Here is a 17250-nt window from a genome sequence, read left to right as displayed (position 1 = left end):
CAAGAGACTGAGCTTCATACGCCAAAACAGACCCTGAAACCTGGTACAGTCTTCTGCCTAACCAGCTCCTATCAAACCGTCCAACCCATGCCAGCATGGAAAGCAGGTTTTAATTGATGATGATGATAGAAGTCTGAAGCAAATGACAGTCCACTGCACAGCAAGTCCATCCAACCTACATCAGCAAAGTAAGGGAAAAAGTGGATATTAAAGTATAGGTGCTGAACATTCTTATGTTTTCTTCTCTTTTGATGTGGGGAAACCTTTTGTATGTTATGGTTGGAGGTCTAGTCCTTCTTAAAAGACTACAGCTAGGCCATGCCTAATATACAATAAATATTAATATAATGATTGTTTGGTTCTGCCATGAGTATTTTTTTATATATATATATATATATATGTATAATTTCAGGGGAAACATTCCCTTCCACAATGTCCAGCATCTTTCAAACCCTTGGAACGACAACAAGAGGATACAAGTGAGCCGTGATTGTCAGGTTAGTATTAATAGCAGCCATGGTAGTAGTGTAGCGGTTGTGTTGGTGGTAATTGAGAAATTGTTGCTTTCATACACTAAGGTTAAAGATTTCGTACAAACTTGGCAAGATTATTATAAGAGTTTTTAACAGTATGAAAGCAATTCTGATTCTGTGAGTGTGTATTCTTGTATGAATGAACAAACAGACGCATAAACTAGAATGAGATTATACTCAGAAACCAAAACTTAGCCCCCTACTAAAGATATGTGTACACATAAGTGCGTTCTTTCAATCACTAGTTTTTATAGAGTTCGTTAATTGAAATTCAGTGAGGAAAATGGAATTGTCTTGTAAAGAATGAAAGAAAGCACAAATTGGTCTACTTCAGCCCTGTTTACTCAATATTCATTTCAAATTTTGGCACAAGGGCAGCAGTTACAGGGGAGGGGTTATGTTGATTACATCAACCCCAGAGCTCAAATGGTGCTTATTTTAGTGACCCTGAAAGGACGAAGGGCAAAGTCAACCTTGGCAGAATTTTAACTCAGAACATGAAGACAGATGAAATGCTGCTAAGCGTTTTGCCCACCATGCTAATGATTCTGTTTATTTTATTTGAATTGCTCACTGAGACCTTTGGCAATGTGCTGTGCTTAAGAGGACCCATCAAGCCAAGTGCACCTGTACAGGTGGCATGTAAAAAAATAGAAAAAAAAAATGAACGTTGGACCTCACAGAGGCAAATTGTTCCTTTAGAGTGTTGGGCCTCATGGAGGCGAAGTGGCAGAGCGCCTGGGCCGCATGGAGGCAAAGTGGCTGAGTTCTTATCCAGTGTTGGGCCTCATTGAGGTGAGGGGATTGAGTTCCTTTTGAACGGGCCTCATGCCAAAACTGACCTCACCTGTGCTTGTGCCACGTAAAAGGCACTACTCACCTCGCCTGTGCTTGTAACATGCAAAAAGCACTAAGTCCACTCTGCTGAGTGGTTGGTGTTAGGAAGGGCATCCAGCTGTAAAAAATCCTGCCAAAACGGTCACAGAAGTTTGGTGCAGTCTTCAGCCTGGCCGGCTCTTGTGGTACCATCCCACCCATGCTTAGCATGGAACACGGATATTAAATGATGATGATCACACACACACACACATGTCATGAACAAATGCATAAATTCTAATTCTCTCATTTTTTTTTTTTTTTTTCTTCTTTTCAACAGGAAATCGAGCCATTTGTTGGTGAGACTCTACTAAAACAGTGGGATAAATTAGGTCCTCACTACAACCAGAAGCGGCCAATAACGAAGAGCAGTTTGGAGAACAGCAGCCACCACACTAGCAACAAACCACTGTATACGCAGGCAAACAACTTGCCGAATACTGCTCTGACACTCTCCGCTGGCCTCAATGGTTGCCCTGAGCCTGGAGCTTATAATCTCACTGGTGGAGACATCTTCTCAAACCCTTTCCAAGGTGGGCCGATGAACGCGAAGGGCTTGGTTGCCGGCTCGAAACAGAGCAACAACATCAACCAGTACCTCGGCCCGCACAACTTTGGCATGTCTGGTAATGGAAACATGCTGAAAGGTGGTGGTGGTGGTGGCAAAAGTGCTTCTTCTTCTTCTGCTAGTCATCACTATAGCAACAAACACGGAAATGGTAACTACGGCAACACCAGCGGCAGCAGCATCGGCAACAGCAGCCACCATCACAGCAATCACCAAAACAACAACAACAGCAACAACAACAATAAATATCTGTATCGAGGTGGTGGAGGCAACATGGCGAACTCTGCGTCCCATCCGTGCCACTCTAGTGGCCACCTCCTCGGCATCTACCAGGGCCACCGCCACCAGAACATGATCGGCGGCAATGCAGCAGCAGCAGCGGCGGCGGCAGCGGCAGCAGGCTTGAACCCCATGTACATGACTCCCATGATGCAGACCCAAGCGCCACCGAACCATGCAACAAGCTTGCCTTCTTCTCGGCACGGCATGTCCCCCGTCGTGATCCTACAGCGAGGCAACACCACCACAACATCCAACAACAGCAACAGTAGCAACAACAACAATGCTGGCAGCGGTCAACATGGTAGCAGCCAATCCAAAATGGACAGCCATTCCGTGTTCTCCAATTCTTAGTAATTCTGAGAATCGGACTACAAGAGTATAGATACATGTAAATGTGTGTGAGTGCGTGTGTGTATATATATGTGTGTGTGTGTGTGTATATATATATATATATATATATATATATATATATATATATATATATATATATATATATATATATATATATATATATATATATATACATATATATATATATATATATATATATACATATATATATATATATACATATATATATATATATATATATATATATATATATATATATATATATATATATATATATACATATATATATATATATATATATATATATATATACATATATGTATATATAATATATATGTATATATGTGTGTCTGTATATATTTATATATATTCACATATATACACACGCGTATGTATATATGTGTGTCTGAATATATTTATATATATTCACATATATACACACACGTATGTATGTATGTATGTATGTATATACTAATTTTTATATATATATATATATATATGTATGTGTATATATTGATATATATATATATATGTATATATTAATATATATGTATATATATTTCTATATATGCACACACACGCTCACACACTTTTTCATTATCCCCGGTTGTAGCTTATTTAACTTAACTTGGTGACGCCTTGAGAAAGGCATGAACATCACAGCTTAACTTTTCCACAGACAGATGATATGCATGTATGTATGTATGTATGATTCTATTATGCTGACATGTGTAGGTGGGCTTTGTGCCTTTCAAATCCAGCTTTGCTCCCTCATTCAGACAGCTTTATTCTTTAAACCCCCACACATGTTTGTTATATTTAAAACAGACATGTATTGAGACACCCTTCTCTGTGTGCATCCGTGTTTGTGTATGCATATGTGCATATATGGGTGTCTATACATTCATATGTGTATATACACACATTTGCATTCATACACTTGTATGTGCGCATAGATATATATATATATATATATATATATATGTGCGTACGTACACACACATGTGATGTAGGATTTTCATAACTATTTCCATTCCTTTCTTTTTTTTGTCTTTTATACCCCATTTTCCTTACATTCTCTCCATTCTCTGTACGCCAACCATTTAGATCTACAACCACCATATGGTTAAAGACGCATCACCCCACCCCACCCCACCCCATCTACTCATCTCCCTCCTCTGCCAGTTCTCAAACCGCAACATGCTTAAAGACCTCTCCCCTCCCCACTGCCGCCGCCCTCCACATCTGTCTTCTGCCAGTTCTTACAATAACGTTACCATCACATGCACGACCAATATCTTGGTCAAAATATACGTTTGACCTCCTTCCTTTATTCTCCTCACCTACAATACGTGAAATTATTCATTAATCGACATTAACCAATTACCCGTAAATCAATACATTTATAATGCAGATACTCACACACACACACACACACACACACACACCGGTCATTGTTACCCCTTGTAAGGGTAACCAAAATGCCATCAGTAGTCCTCTTAATTCTCACTAATGCAACTCTGTAATCCTTATTTCTTTCCATGGATCAAACTAATACAGAACTATGGCTACCTAACCGCCTTCCTACTTCATTATAGTCGGGTAGGCTGCAGTGGAGGCTAGGAGAAGGAGAACTTTGGATGAGTGGGGGAGGTTGTCGGCAACATATGGACTCAGATATCCGTAATGACAGTATTCCTCTTGTCGGTGGTGCAATGACTGGACACTGAAAATGAAAGTGCTGCTGTTAGCAACGTACATCAGTCGTTCTTTACAAAAGTACTCTTGCCTATGTCATACACCAGTCATTCATTTTAAAAGTACTCTTGTCCGTGACACAGGGACAAGAAACAAAATATGGAAATACTCTTCTCAGTGTCGTATACCATACGTTCATTCTGAAAGTACTCCTGTCCGTGACACAGGGACAAGATGCTGAATATGGAAGTACTCCTGTCTATGTCATACACCAGTCATTCATTCTGAAAGCACTCCTTTCCATGAAACAGAGACAAGATGCTGAATATGGAAATACTCCTCTCAAATGTCATATACCATACATTCATTCTGAAAGTACTCCTGTCAGTGTTACGAACTTAATAAAAGTACTCCTGTCTGTAATACACGGATACGTCACTGAAAATAGAATTTACTCTCGTTAGAGACACACTCACTTCACGTCATTCTGAAAACACTTCTCAACATGCCACTGTTCCATCACAACTACACTAAAATACCACTCCATCCTTTATTTAGAAGTTCTCTCTTTCATATCCTTATTTTGGTTATCCTGTATTCAGTCCATCATAGTCTTTTGTTTCCACCTACAAAGCTATCGTTGCGTTTACATGGCTGCTCAACCTGCTAAAAATTACAGCTAAAATCTCTCTTTCTTTCTCTCTCTCTCTCTTTTGTTTTATGCTTTACTACTTAAAGCAAGGAAGGACTCATTGGTTGATGTTGTCGTAAGAAAGCCAGGACAATCATGGCTGGATTGTCTTCGATCATAGGTTTGCTTGGTCAACAACATGGAACCATCACAAACCCCACTTACCCTTGTTAAACACCACACTCTCTGCAACGCATTGCTGTAGTATCACACACACACACATACACACACTCTCACATGCACATTAGGGCACTACTTCTTTCTGTGCATCATTTCAGAACTATTTCTCTGTGACCTGGGGCAGTTCTTGGAAGTTTGTCAGCAGTTTCCTTATAATTGCTCTGAAAGTCTTTTGTTTTTGTTTTTTTCTAAATTTAAAAAAAAAATCTTTTTTGTTTGTTTATTTTTTGCTTTATTTTTATTTTATTTATTTATTTATCTTTTTTTTTTTTTTTTGAAAATGCCACATCACCATATGTGATCTCGGTCAGAAATTGAATTTCATCAAAATTTGTAATTATTAATGATATTAACAGTAAAATTAAAAATAAACAATATAAAAATATATTATAAAATACCACAGAGTGAGAAAGAAAGAGAGAGAGAGAAAGAATGCATGTGCTAGTGAGGTAGACTTGTCTGTGTATGTGAGAGAGAGAGAGACAGACAGACAGACAGAGGGAGACAAACCTACAATATTGAAACGTGTTATACTGGTTCATATCAAATCAGTCTTCATAATTTCAATTTACTGACCCTTCAGAAGCTGCCTACCTGAAGAAGAAGAAGAAGAAGGGATAGGTTAGAATGGGGTGGGTTGTTCCTATACCACTAATCCCTCCCCCTTTTGGCAACATAAGTAAAAATTAGACGATGGTCTTCAGTAAGGGACCTACATGTTCCCCTGTTTTCCGGGAATTTTTTTTTTAAGATTTACAGGACATTTTTTTATTAACCATCATCATCATCATCATCATTATTATTATTATTATCATTATTATTATTATTATTATGAGGTTTGCTGGTAGAATCATTAGCATGCCAGGTGAAATGTTAAGAGGTGTGCCAGTAAATTAAGTACCAGTTGAGTCCTGGGATCGATGTAATTGACTATCCTCTTCTCTCAAAATTTCAGGCCTTGTGCCTTTAGTAAAAAGGGTTATTATTATTATTATTATTATTAAGACAGTGAGCTGGCAGACTCGTTAGCACGCCGGGCGAAATGTTTTAGCACTATTTCGTCCTTCTTTATGTTCTGAGTTCAAATTCTGCTGAGGTCGACTTTTGTCTTTCATCCTTTCCGGCTTGATGAATTAAGTACCAGTGAAACACTGAGGGTCGATGTAAACGACTAGTCTCTCACCCCATCCCCCAATTTCAGACCTTGTGCCTTTAGTAGAAAGGATTATTAAGGCAGAGAGCTGGCAGAATTGTTAGTATGCCGGACGAAATGCTTTAGAGCATTTCGTCCATCTTTACGTTCTGAGTTCAAATTCTGCAGAAGTTAACTTTGGCCCTTCATCCTTTCGCAGGTCAATGAAATATGTACCAGTTTTGCACAGTGGTCAATGTAGATTTCCCTCCCTACAAAATTTTGGGCCTTGTACCTGTAGTAGAAAGGATTATTATTATTGTTCAGTAGTTTTATTTTTATAACGTGCTTTCACTTCACTACCAAGCGCAGCTCTGTGCGCCTTGGGTATGTGCTGTGGTTTGCTGTGGTGCTCTTATGGTTACTGTATTGAAAGTGTTTTGCGTAGGATGTGTGCTGTGCCCAGTAGTGCAATTTTCTATATTTTTTAGTCCTGGTGTTTTTGTTATGTATTTGTCTGAATATTTTTTTATTATACCTAAGGCACCTACTATAATAGGAATTGTTTCTGTTTTTAGATTCCACATTCGAGTTACCTCTATTTCCAGGTCTTTGTATTTTGAAAGTTTTTCCATTTCTTTTAGAGAGACGTCGTCATCTGCTGGTATTGATACATCAATTAGAAAGCATTTTTTTTCTTCATGATCTTTGACAACTATATCTGGTCTATTTGCCTTTATTATTATTATGATCATCATCATCATCATTATTGTTTTTATTATTATTAAGGCAGTGAATAAGGCAGAAAGCTGGTTGAATCAATGCTTAGCGGCATTTTGTCTGTCTTTATGTTCTGAGTTCAAATTCTGTCGAGGTCAACTTTGCCTTTCATCCCCTATCAGGGTCGATAAAATAAGTACCAGTTGAACAATGGAGTTGATGTAATCAAATCAACTTGCTCACCCCACCCCCGCCCCACCTAGAATTCCTGGCCTTGTGCTAAAATTTTGAAACCTTTATTCAAAAAGCAATGAACTCCTAGCAGAATCGCTAGTGTCTGAAGAAATGTCTTGTGGCGTCTATTCCGAATTCTAATTCTGCTGGGGTCAGCTTTTGCCTTTCATCCTCTCAAACTTCATAGAAAAAAATACCAGCCAAGTACTGAGGTTACTGTAACTGACTTGCCTCTCCCCTTCAAATTTCTGTCCTTAAGGCGTTGAGCTGGCAGAATCGTTAGCATATTGGGAAAAATGCTTAGTGGCATTTCGTCCATCCTTATGTCCGACTTTGCTTTTCATCCTTTAGTAGAAAGGGTCATTATTATTGAAGTACACCAAGGTGAAATGTCTTTATGTTCCGAGTTCAAATTCCACCGAGGTCAACTTTGCCTTTCATCCTTTCAGGGTCAATAAATTAAGTACCAGTTGCATATTGGGGTCGATGTGCCTTTAGTAGAAAGAGTCATTATTAAAGTGCCAAGCTGCCAGAACCATCAGTACATCATGCGAAATGTCTTTATGTTCTGTGTTCAAGTGCTGCCGAGAGGGACTTTGCCTTTCATCCTTTCGGCGTCGACGAAATAAATACCAGTAAAACACTGGGGGTCGATATAATTGACTAGACCCCCACCCCATCCCCTAAAATTTCAGGCCTTGTGTCTTTACTTGAAAGGATACTTATTATTATTATTATTATTATTATTATCAGCATTGTCATCATCATCATCATCATCATGGCAGTAGATTGGTAAAATCATTAGAGCACTGGTGGGTGGGGGCTGGGTGCAGGAAATATACCTTGATACCTTGTGGTATTAGTTCTTACCCGTCATTTCCCGAGTTCAGATCCTATCGAGGCAAACTTTGCCTCACGTCCCTCCGGGGCCATTTAAAATGTAGCATTAGTCAAACGCTATATACATAACCTCCCAATCCTTCTCCCCACCCCCACCCCTCCAACCAAAAAACAAAACCAATTCTTTCTAGGTAATGATTCTCTTTGCGGAACATTGTTCTGTGTATTCTTTTAGGATTAAATGCCAAATTCTTTATTATTCCACAAGTAATTTTATAAAATTAATGGCCAGTTTGCAAGACTGTCTTTCACAAATTTTTTATTGCATAAGTTTTTTTCTTATAAATTTTTTTGTTTTTCTTTTTCTTTAGCCAAATTAATTATAAGTAAAACTTACTTTAATTTGTGGTTGCTTTGCAATAGTTATTTTTATATATATATATATATATTTTCCCCTTCAATTTGTTTATTTTCTCTAAATAATTTATGATCTGTTAACAAGTATTGAATTCTTTCAATCTGAAAGTTTGGAGTTTTGTTAATTAAAATTACTTAGGTATTTCTGCATATAATTTATTGATTAATTAAATCATCAATACTGATTATTGCCAGGAGCAGTTTACTTCGTTTTTGTTTTTGCTTCTTTTTTTTTTTTGTTTATTTTTTTGTTTATTGTTCCCTCCTATTAGAATTAACACCAACCTCAAAAAAAAAATCTGGGGTTAATTCATTTAACTAAAAATTCTTCAAGGCAGAACCCCCCAACATGGCTGCAATCAAAATGACTGAAACAAGCAAAAGATAAGAGATAAAAGATATTATTTCTAATCTAGATTTACACCTGAACAACATAAGTAATCAAGCACAGGTGACAGAACACTGCTTTAGCCCTTTAATATTCAGATTACTTAATCAAATGTCATACTTGTATTATTTTTTAATTAATCGAAGGTAGCAAACTAGCAGAATTGTTAACATGCCAGGTGAAATTGTTTGGCGGCATTTTGTCCGTCATCATCATGTTCTGAGTTCAAACTCCACCGGGGTTAACTTTACCTTTCCTCCTTTCGGGGTTGATAAATTAAGTACCAGTGAAACACTGGGGATTTAAGTAATCGACTAGTCCCCTCCCCCAAAATTTCAGGCCTTGTGCCAATATTAGAAAGGCTTATTCTGTATTAATTTAAGGCAGCGAGCTGGCAAGATTATTAGCATGCTGAGTAAAATGCTTAGCGGCAGTTTGTCCATCTTTATGTTCTGAGTTCAAATTCCCCTTGGGTCAGTTTTGCCTTTCATCCTTTCAGGGTCGATAAATTAAGTACCAGTAAATCATTGGGGTTGATGTAATTGATTCGTCCCCTCCCCCAAAATTTCAGGCCTTGTGCCTTTTTCGTAGAAAGGATTGTTTTGAACTAATCTTGCATTATCTTGTAGCTTCAAGATTTCACCGATAGATTATTTACTTTTAGAATGGCATTGTAGGTTAGGTATGAGAAGCCAGATCTTGCCAGTTTGAACAGGAAACAGGCAGAATATTTGGGTTTGTTAGGGCCAGTCATGACCGAAGGGGGTCTCCGATGTTATCAAAAAAGAGCAGTGGATTGACAGAAAGGGTCAGACAAAAGGCCTTGCAATAGTGCTTTATTTACAACAGTTTTTGTTCTGAGTTCAAATCCTACCAAAGTCAGATTTGTCTTTCATCCTTCTTAGCTTGATAAATTCAAGTTACCATTAAGCACAGGGTTAATTCAATTGCCCCAGTTAACCCTTCTCTGCACATGTGTTATTGTTTTGCCTTTTTTGGGGTGAGCTGGTGGAATTGTTATTAAGCTTGGCGGCATTTTTCCTGGCTTTTTGTTCTGAATTCAAACGCTGCTAAGGTAGACTTTGCCTTCTATTCTTTCAGGGTAGACGAAATAAGTACCAGTTGAGCACAGGGGTCAGTGCTATTGACTAGCTCCATACCCCAAAATTTCAGGCCTTGTGCATAGAGTAGAAAGGATTATTATTATTATTATTAAGTCGGTGAGCTGGCAAAATTGTTAGCATGCCGGGCAAAAATTCCTTTTTGGAATTTCAACCATCTTTACATTCAGAGTTCAAATTCTGCCGAGGTGGACTTAGCCTTTCATCTTTCTGTGATCGATAAAATAAGTAGCAGTTGAATACTGGGGTTGACTTATGCTCTCCTCCGAAATTTGCTGGCTTTGTGCCAAAATATGAAATCATTATTATTATTATTATCTTTTGTTTTTTTCTTGGCTTTTATCAAGTTATTGTTTTAATATTCTGAGGTAACTCTGCTGTTGCCATTTGTTCCTCCTTACTGCGAGAAAAAGAAGAGAAAGAACGGTTAAGATTCACTTTTATCTACTTGAAACAACAGCCAAACGTTCCTCACGTCACACCTTACCTCCATGAAGAGTTGGCCCACGGTTAAACAACATGAATCAACAACAGATCACTAGAATATATTGACATAAAAACAAACACCAAATATTCAATTCTGTGTTTTTCGTCCAAGTTTCCCTGTTGTTATCATCCGAATCACTTAACAATTTTAATATCTTCATGGCTCAGACGACCAAATAATTCTTTCTTATTTCTGATTTTTTTTTTTTTTTTTTTTTTTTTTTGCAGATTATGATTTGTTTGTTTTACTATTTATTTGTCTTTATCTATGGTCGATGACCTGCTTTGAGAAAAATTCCAAAAAACCACTCATAATTCTTTACTCTTTACTCTTTTACTTGTTTCAGTCATTTGACTGCGGCCATGCTGGAGCACCGCCTTTAGTCGAGCAAATCGACCCCAGGACTTATTCTTTGTAAGCCTAGTACTTATTCTATCGGCCTCTTTTGCCGAACCGCTAAGTTACGGGGACGTAAACACACCAGCATCGGTTGTCAAGCGACGTTGGGGGGACAAACACACACACACACATATGTATACATATACACGACGGGCTTCTTTCAGTTTTCGTCTACCAAATCCACTCACAAGGCTTTGGTCGGCCCGAGGCTATAGTAGAAGACACTTGCCCGAGGTGCCACGCAGTGGGACTGAATCCAGAACCATGTGGTTGGTAAGCAAGCTACTTACCACACAGCCACTCCTGCGCCATAAGAGAACTAATTATAATAATGCTTTTCATTATAGGCACAAGGCCTGAAATTTGGGGTGGAGAATGGACTAGCCGATTACATTGACCCCTGTGTTTCATCGGTTCTTAATTTATCGACCCCAAACAGATGAAAGGCAAAGTCAACCTTGGTAGAATTTGAACTCAGAACATAAAGACAGACGAAATACCGCTAAGCTTTTCATCCTGCATGCTAACTATTCTGTGAGCTCACTGCCTTACAATTAATTATCTTTTCTACTGGGAGCGCAAGGCCTCAAATTTAGGGGAAGGGATTATGTCGATTACATCAACCCCAGTGTATAACTGGTGCTTATTTAATCAACCCTGAAAGGATGAAAGGCAGAGTCGACCTTGGGGGAATACTTCCTTACAACTAACGCTTTCAGGTGCAAGGCCTGAAGTTTTGCAGGAGAGGGCATGTTGATTACATCACCCCCAGCGCTCAGCTGGTACTTATTTCAGTGACCCTTAAAGTATAAAAGGCAAAAGTTGACCTCAGCAGTATTTGAACTCGGTATGCAAAGATTGACGAAATGCCAATAAGTATTTTACCTGATGTGCAGAACAATTCAGCTAGCTCATCACCTTACCTGTAACAATGATTTCAAATTTTGGCACAAGGCCAGCAGTTTTAGGGGTAAGTGTAAGTTGATATTGACCCCATTAATCAACTGGTACTTATTTTATTGACACCAAAAGTATGAAAAACAAAGATCTGACTTGGTGGCATTTGAACTTGGAACCTAAGGCTAGAAGAAAGTTTGCTAAGCATTTTGTCTGACGCAGTAGGGATTCCACCAGCTTACTACCTTTGCCTTACCCATGATGATGATGATGATGATGATGATAATAATAATAATCAGCTCTTGTCTTATGGAAGGTGTATTGGCTCCCCACTTCATATTTGGGGTCGCATTTAGGTTCTCTGTTCTCGATGATGACAACTACTACTACTGCTGCTGCTACTACTACTAACAATAATAATAATCCTTTCTACTAAAGGCACTAGCCTGAAATTTTGGGGGAACGGGGCCAGTCGAATGATAGTAATGCTAATGAATAACAGCAATAATAATAATTCCTAAGTTTAGCATGAGGTAAGTAATTTCAAGTGAAAGGAAGTAACTTAATTATTCTTTTATGCATTTCAATCCAAAGGCTTTGGCCATGCTGGGGCACTGCCAATATCAACTTTTCATGGCCATCCTCCCGTGGTTTGCTTTTGGCAAAAAAGCGACTTTGATTTTGCTGTCCCCTTTTGAGTTTTTTACCGTGATATAGGTTCATCTGGGGTCTTGGACTGCAGAAAACAAAAGGTGCTTCTTGGAAACATCTAAATAGATCTCTTCCCCCACCCCCAATACTTAATTGGTACCTTATCTTATTGACCCCAGCGGGATTTGAATTTAACATGAAGGGCTGTAGAACTCTGCTGGTAGAAACATTAACGTGTCGGATAAAAAGCTTTGCAGCATTTGTTGTGATTGACTTAGCGTTTCATCCTTTCGGGGGTCGATGAAATAAGTACCAGTCAAATACTTGGGGCCAATGTAAATGACTTGTCCCCTCTTCTAAAAAATACTGAACTTTTACTGAAATTAGAAAAAATTAATAACAATAATACTGTTCTTTTTTTTTTTTATCTCTTTCTTCTTCCTCCTCTGTAACATTGTAAATTTTCTGAAGATGAAGAGATGAGGAAAATAATATCTGAGTGTTTGAAAATTATAAAAATAAATACAATTCAGCTTATAAATTAATTAAAATCTTTGTCTTTTTTCCTTTTCTACTTGGCTGTATGGTTAAGAAGTATCTTTCACAATCGCATTATTTTTGGATCATTCTCACTATATGGTACCACATGGGTGTTTTTACATGGTACTGCAAAGACGCTTTCATGTGGTGGTGCATGAATACTTTTACAAAGCACCACATGGGTGCTTTTACATGGTACTGCAAAGATGCTTCCATGTGGCACCGCATGAGCGCTTTTGCGTGACACCACATGGGCTTTTACATGACACTACATCAGTGCTTTTACATGATGCTGCAAAGACGCTGTCATGTGGCACTGCACAAGTGCTCTTACGTGGCACCACATGGGCTTTTACACGACACCACATGAGTGCTTTTACATGGCACTGCGCAGAGCTTTTACATGATGAGGGAGTTGGGTTTTGATTACAAGGAGAAAGGTGGCGCTAAGGTTAATCCAGAAGTATCGTTCTCAGTTCTGTAGAGGTTGAAACATGTTGGAATATTGGTGGGGTAAAGAGAGGGAGGTGAGTGATCCACATAGGGGTAACATCTGATAGTGAAGAAGAGGCAGGCGGGTGAAAAACCTCAGGACATGTGGTGGGAACAAGGGATGTGGGTGGAACATTGACTGATGTTGGGAAGTGAAGAGAGAGGTGGGTGGGACACATTGGGTCATGTGAAGATGAAAAGTTTGTCCAGACACATTGGGTCGTGTCTGGGTGTAAAAAGAGAGTTCAGTGCTTAATTTTGGGGATTTTCTGAAGGAGAGGAGACAGTTGAATTGTAAAGAAATAAAGTTAAGTAATATTCTATATCTTACGGTGAAATAAACAGAATCCCTTGTAGTTGGTGTGAGCAAACTGAACAGTGTACCAACACTTAGCCTGCTTTAATGTAACGCTGGTCCATCCCTTTAGAGCCAGAAAATTCTTCAGTTACTGAAATTTAACGATGCTACAACACCCAGGCAAAGAGGATTGACAGCTTAGAACTCTCAGAACCATTACAGAAATAAAGTTAAAAGAAAAGATTATAACAATTACTAACGCAACGGAAGTCGGAATCGAAACCTTATTACGCCACTTCATTCTTAACAAGTAAGGCAAAAAATAAAAAAATATTATTCAAGGGAAACTACTCTCTCATACATTGCGAACTTAGATTAAAGGGAGATAACTTAATCGATTGCTTTTTTTTTTTTTCCTTTATCCTTCCAGCTTTTTGCTATGTTCACGTCTCGCCCCCGTCACCACCCTCCCACGAATCACCGTTTCGCTAAATAACTTTGCGGTAGAAATGTAAAACATATCGATCTACAAATCTATACAAGACTGCAGTAAGTGTCAGAAGAATATGTTAATGATCTGAGTGCATCAGCACTGCGGTAATGGTGCACGTGGGTATAGATAGATATGTGTGTATATGTGTGTGTTTAACTATACACATATATATACGCACTTGTACACACATACTCATAAATATGCCAACACATACACACTTACATCCACTCATAGATATATACATGTCTACATATACAAACATACATACGTATGTCTGTATATATATATATATATATATATATATATATATATATATATATACACACATGCATACATACACACACACACACACATATACAGTGTGTGTGTGTGTGTGTGTACATATATGGGTATATGCACTCCACATATAGATATATACACACACACTCATATACATATACATATATATATATATATATATATATATATATATATACACACACAGAACACAAGTATGTATGTACACATACATACACACATAGACATGCACATATGTGTGTGTGTGTGAGAGAGAGAGGGAGAGAGAGAGAAAGAGAGAGTGTGTATGTGTGTGTGTATATGGGTGTATACATGTGTGTGTGTTCAGACAGATAGATAGATAGATAGATAGATGGATGGATGGATGGATGGATGGATGGATGGATGGATGGACAGACAGATAGAGATAGGTAGATAGACAGATAGGTAGATAGACAGATAGATAAATTGAGAGATAGATACATTCCCATGTGACACACACATATATATACTCATACATGCATAGTTATACACACGTATATACACACATATTCACACACATAGAAAGACGTGCACAAATGTATCTAGTTCATTGCTGGTGTATCTGTCTTTGTGAGTGTGTGTGTCTGTGTGTGTTTCTACTTTCAGTTATTGAAGTGATGTAGTGTCTTACATCCAGCTTCATATCTCTACGATCACAATGCCACGCAAACACACCGAAACGGATTACACAAATCCGCAGATAATACATTGACTATCCCCTCCGCACGCACACACACACACACACACACAGAATATATATTTCTGCCAATGAGGCAATCTTTGAATTTCTTATACACATACTTATATATGTATTTTTATGTTTCATATATTATACACACATACGTACACACATGCTCACTCGCACACACACTCACACACACACACATACACGTACGCTCATACTCACATACACACACGCTCATACTCACATACACACACACATACTCACGGCGCACAAACTTTTTCCTCAACCTAGTATATATATATATATACATATGTCTTTTCACATGCCAGGAAGGCAACGTTGGTAACAGTCACGCTCAAATGGTACTATTGCTGAACCGCCAAGTTACTGGGAGGCAAAGAATCCAGCACTGGTTGTCAAATGGTAAGAGAAAGCAAACACAGTCTCAAAAACGCCAAGACACTTATGCACACACATACACACACACACATGTATGCATGTAAAAAGCACCTTTCGAGCGGAGGCAATGTTGCCGATGCCAGTATCATGTGACTAGCTCCCATACCGGCGTCATAAAAAGTACCTTTCGAGTGTTGGGCCACATGGAGGCAATGACAAATGACCAAGACCTTTGGCAATATGCTGTGCTTAAGAAGAAGACCCATCAAGCCAAGTGAAATCACCGTTGTGGCAGATACTGGTGTAGTAGCACAACTGGCGCCCATTAGATTGTCAGGGTTGTTGGCATTAGGAAGGGCATCCAGCTGTAGAAACCATGCGAAGTCAGATTGGAGTTTGGCGCAGCTCTTCAGCTTACCAGCCCTGGTCAAACTGTTCAACCCATGCCAGCATGAACAACAGACATTAAAAGATAATGACGATGTTGAGGTATATGTATACAAATATATATAAATGCATATATACATATATATATATATATATACACACATAATGTATATATAAATATATATATATTATGTATATAAATATATTATATATTATGTATATAAATATATTATATATATAAATATATATATTATTTTATATATATAAATATATATATATATATATATATATATATATATACACACACACACATAATGTATTTATAAAGATATATATATACTCCATAATACTTAAAAACCAGAGATCATTTTATATATAGTGTATATAATTTTAAATATTTATATTCCTGTGATATTGATATATGTGTGCATGTTGTATATATATGTGTGTGTGTGTGTGTGTGTGTGTGAAGCATTGTCAATCAATGATGTAGTGTTTTTCTTTTCTTGTTGCTGTTTTGTTTTCTTTTTTTTTGTGTGTGTATGTGTGTGATTTTTCTTCTTTTTTTTTGTTTTACTGCAGCAATGTTTTCTCCTATGATCAAACGAAAACAGAACATGTGTTTGGTTTGTTGTTATGAAAAAGCCTTTACCCGTGTGATCACATGAGCTGCAACAGATGAAACCAGTGATGCTGGCAGTGGCGACGGTGGTGGCAGCAACAGCAACAGCAGCAGCAGCAGCAGCAACAGTGGTGGTGGTGGTGGTGGCAGTGTTAGTGGTGATGGAAACTGAAACCTGATTGCCTCAATACAAAATCATTTTAACTATGGCAAAGAAAAAATAAAATAAAAGGAAAAATATAAGAAATTAATTTACTAGAAAATGATGATTTCTTATGATTTAATTTGCGATTATAATCTAATTTTAAACCCTTTATTATAATAAAATAATCTTAAGGTTAATCCTTAAAGTGTTTGTTTATATTTTATTGTAGATATCTTTGATATATTTTTAATCCATTTATACAAACAGAAATAGCACAAAATACCTATTTTGGGGAAAAAAATCCTTAATTCCTCAAATATTGCTGTTTCCAAGATTTTGAGATGTGTGGAACCACCTTTTATCTACTGAGGGTGTGTGGTTCAGTGGTTAAAGTATCGGGCTTACA

At 37.8% G+C, this 17250-nt stretch overlaps 1 protein-coding gene across 3 annotated transcripts in view; it reads left to right on the top strand.

Moving 5' to 3' along the window:
* The window catches only part of LOC106875080 (3'-5' RNA helicase YTHDC2), a 57056-nt gene extending 40015 nt beyond the window's left edge, over positions 1–17041 (top strand). The window contains exons 32-34 of one of the 3 annotated variants that reach the window (XM_089363834.1): positions 413–497; positions 1690–2647; positions 16660–17041. In XM_089363834.1, the coding sequence (XP_089219960.1) occupies positions 413–497; positions 1690–2610 (1006 nt within the window). In that variant the 3' untranslated portion in view covers positions 2611–2647; positions 16660–17041. Of the gene's footprint in view, positions 1–412; positions 498–1689; positions 2748–16659 lie in introns of those variants that run through there. The other 2 variants (XM_089363835.1, XM_089363833.1) reach the window with 2 other exon arrangements.
* The last annotated feature ends 209 nt before the right edge of the window (positions 17042–17250 follow it).

The sequence above is a fragment of the Octopus bimaculoides genome, chromosome 15, assembly GCF_046866305.1.
Source record: "Octopus bimaculoides isolate indiv1 chromosome 15, ASM4686630v1, whole genome shotgun sequence".
NCBI lineage: Eukaryota > Metazoa > Mollusca > Cephalopoda > Octopoda > Octopodidae > Octopus > Octopus bimaculoides.
This window is presented reverse-complemented; position numbering and strand designations above follow the sequence as displayed.